At 41.5% G+C, this 2,272-nt stretch overlaps 1 protein-coding gene across 1 annotated transcript in view; it reads left to right on the top strand. All coding sequences in view use genetic code 11, as the record gives it.

Annotated features, from left to right (window-relative positions):
- EGR_00005 (hypothetical protein) overlaps positions 1 to 383 on the top strand; it is a gene marked incomplete at both ends in the record, with an annotated part of 5,921 nt that extends 5,538 nt beyond the window's left edge. Inside the window, one exon of the mRNA XM_024489254.1 lies at positions 225 to 383. Within this exon, the coding sequence (XP_024355932.1) occupies positions 225 to 383 (159 nt within the window). The remainder of the gene's footprint in view (positions 1 to 224) is intronic.
- Between the last annotated feature and the right edge of the window lie 1,889 nt (positions 384 to 2,272).

Genomic DNA, 2,272 nt, shown 5'->3' with positions numbered 1-2,272 from the left:
ATTTACATAGTCTGCACCATCTAGTCCATAATTTTCACCACCGGGAAAAATGCACAAAAATATTGGAATGCAAATGCTAGAAATTCCTTGTGAAAGCTGTTAAAAGACTTATTCTCACTTGCTTTTTTCCAATCTACGAGCTCCTGCACAATGGGGAGGCAACTTATGCCCGCGGTATTTTCATCAATGCAACCAGAGTGATATAATTCTCCCCCCTTCATTAGGTTTCTGGTACTTCAAGCTTCGCTTTCCTTCCTCCAGCGAAAAGCCTAAGTAATAATTTCAATAAAAATCCAACAATTTTATTTCCATGCAGCCTCTTTACTGAGGTCCAACTTTCGAAAGCAGCAAGATTGTGCAATAAGATATTTCAAGGCTTTTAGCTAGGTCATCCTCCACTTGACTTCCCCCACCATTGATGTTCATAGTTTAGATAGCGAAGGAAGTGATAACCGGGGGACAAAGTTGGGTACTTCCATACAAGTAAAGAAAGCTATGCGTCCAGAGGTTACACTGGAATTGTCGGCACCAATGTTTTAATGGCGTATATATCCGTAGACAGTGGTTGCTCTTACCAGTTTGGTTTCTGAAAGATGGGCCTTCATACCCGCCATCGGTCAGACTTGTCATATACATTCAATCATTTGGTCTCACCTAGTCTTCCACCAGCTCCGTCTTTTCTTCAAATTTCGACTATCTTTACCTCAATTGATAGGAACCGTTTGGTGTTAAGTGGTGTGCCTCACCATTCCCACCTCAATGAAGTCCTCAATCCAAATGACCTCCATCAGTAACTTTTGCACACCACTTATTGTTGGTGGTGTTGCAGCTGCCCGAATAATATTCTTTTTCCAAGGAAACGGATTATTAGATTATCTATGGGCATGGTAATGATGAATAAACTAAGGTGATGCCTTCTCCAAGGGGGAAAGAAACCCCGGTGAAGACCTACAGATGCTCTTATGCCACTGCACACATTGATCCTACTAGTACCTCATTTAGGAAGTTTTGGAATCAAACGAACTATCCTGGCGTTCTGAGGTAATTGAACTGACTGACCCTTGGGTCTCCCATCTTCCTCTTCTAGCATGACCACGTCTTAACAACTAACTTTAGTCTTGTAACATAAAGGACATAAAGGTGGACACAAATAAAGCGAAACAGAAATGTACTTCTTTGGCATGCAAATTTTTTAGTTTAATGGCATTCTGCTCTTGGTGACACTTCCGCCGGTCTCCGTTCTGGCCCATGTTGAGTTACACATCCCCTTTTGTAAACACAAATTTCCCAGGCTATGCCATCGTGTCCATAATTAACAGCAGCCTGAAGGTGGCACCCGAATACTCAGATACGAATGCTGCATCAGTCTACGTTGAATCTTATGAAAGCCTAGCTTGCTCCTGATTTATTTCATTTTAGGAAACCCTGCCTAATTGTGAGGCAACTTACACTCCTGACGTTCGTATGCACGCTAACTAGTCGACAGCAGCTCTTCCACCACTGTAAGCTTACTACACTTTTTGCTTCACAACGGTATTATCATCTCCTTCGGTTTTCACGCCGCCAGTACAACGCAGCGTAGAGTGGCATGCTACAATTCCATTAGTCGGATATTAAAATAAACAAGTCACGAAAGTTTGACCACCGATTTACATATTAGGCCATTCTTGGGATGCCAAACTTACAAAAGTATTCTCGCACTTCTACCATAAATCTCTATTTTTGAGGACAACGGAATCTGGCATTATGGACATTCCAAAGCCAATCTGCTAGTTCATCTAACATGTTACTTCAACGGCCATTAATTTTTACATCTTAGATCGAAAAGTAATTGGAAACTAGGTAAACAAAGTTTTGTATTTTGTTTATGCGAAGCAATGTGATAGGAAGAGGGATCATGGCAACTATAGATGAGTGGCTAACCATTCAATAATGTGTTAGTAAGATGCCCTCTTGGGGCGATTACCATCGGACGTCCTGTGGGCAAAGCAGATTACTCAATCTCAAAATATGTGTGGTCACTACTTATTCCAGTTGATGACATGACCATTGTGATGTGGCATTCCGAATTCTACAAGGAGTCTACTGTTTTGCGGCCGACAAGCTGCAGAAGAAATTGGTAAAGGGTGAGAGAAATCCAATTGTATCAAGTTAACTAGATTGCATACTGAGATGGTTGATCCTGGCCACAGACGTAATGCTTTAATTTAATGCATTACACTGGAAAGTTATTTTTTAACACACGTTTCCAGTCTCCCAAGACCGTTGCACA

Source organism: Echinococcus granulosus (assembly GCF_000524195.1).
Source record: "Echinococcus granulosus chromosome Unknown EG_S00001, whole genome shotgun sequence".
Classification (NCBI taxonomy): Eukaryota; Metazoa; Platyhelminthes; class Cestoda; order Cyclophyllidea; family Taeniidae; genus Echinococcus; species Echinococcus granulosus.
Note: the sequence above shows the minus strand (reverse complement) of the source record. Positions and strands in the feature narration are given on the sequence as shown.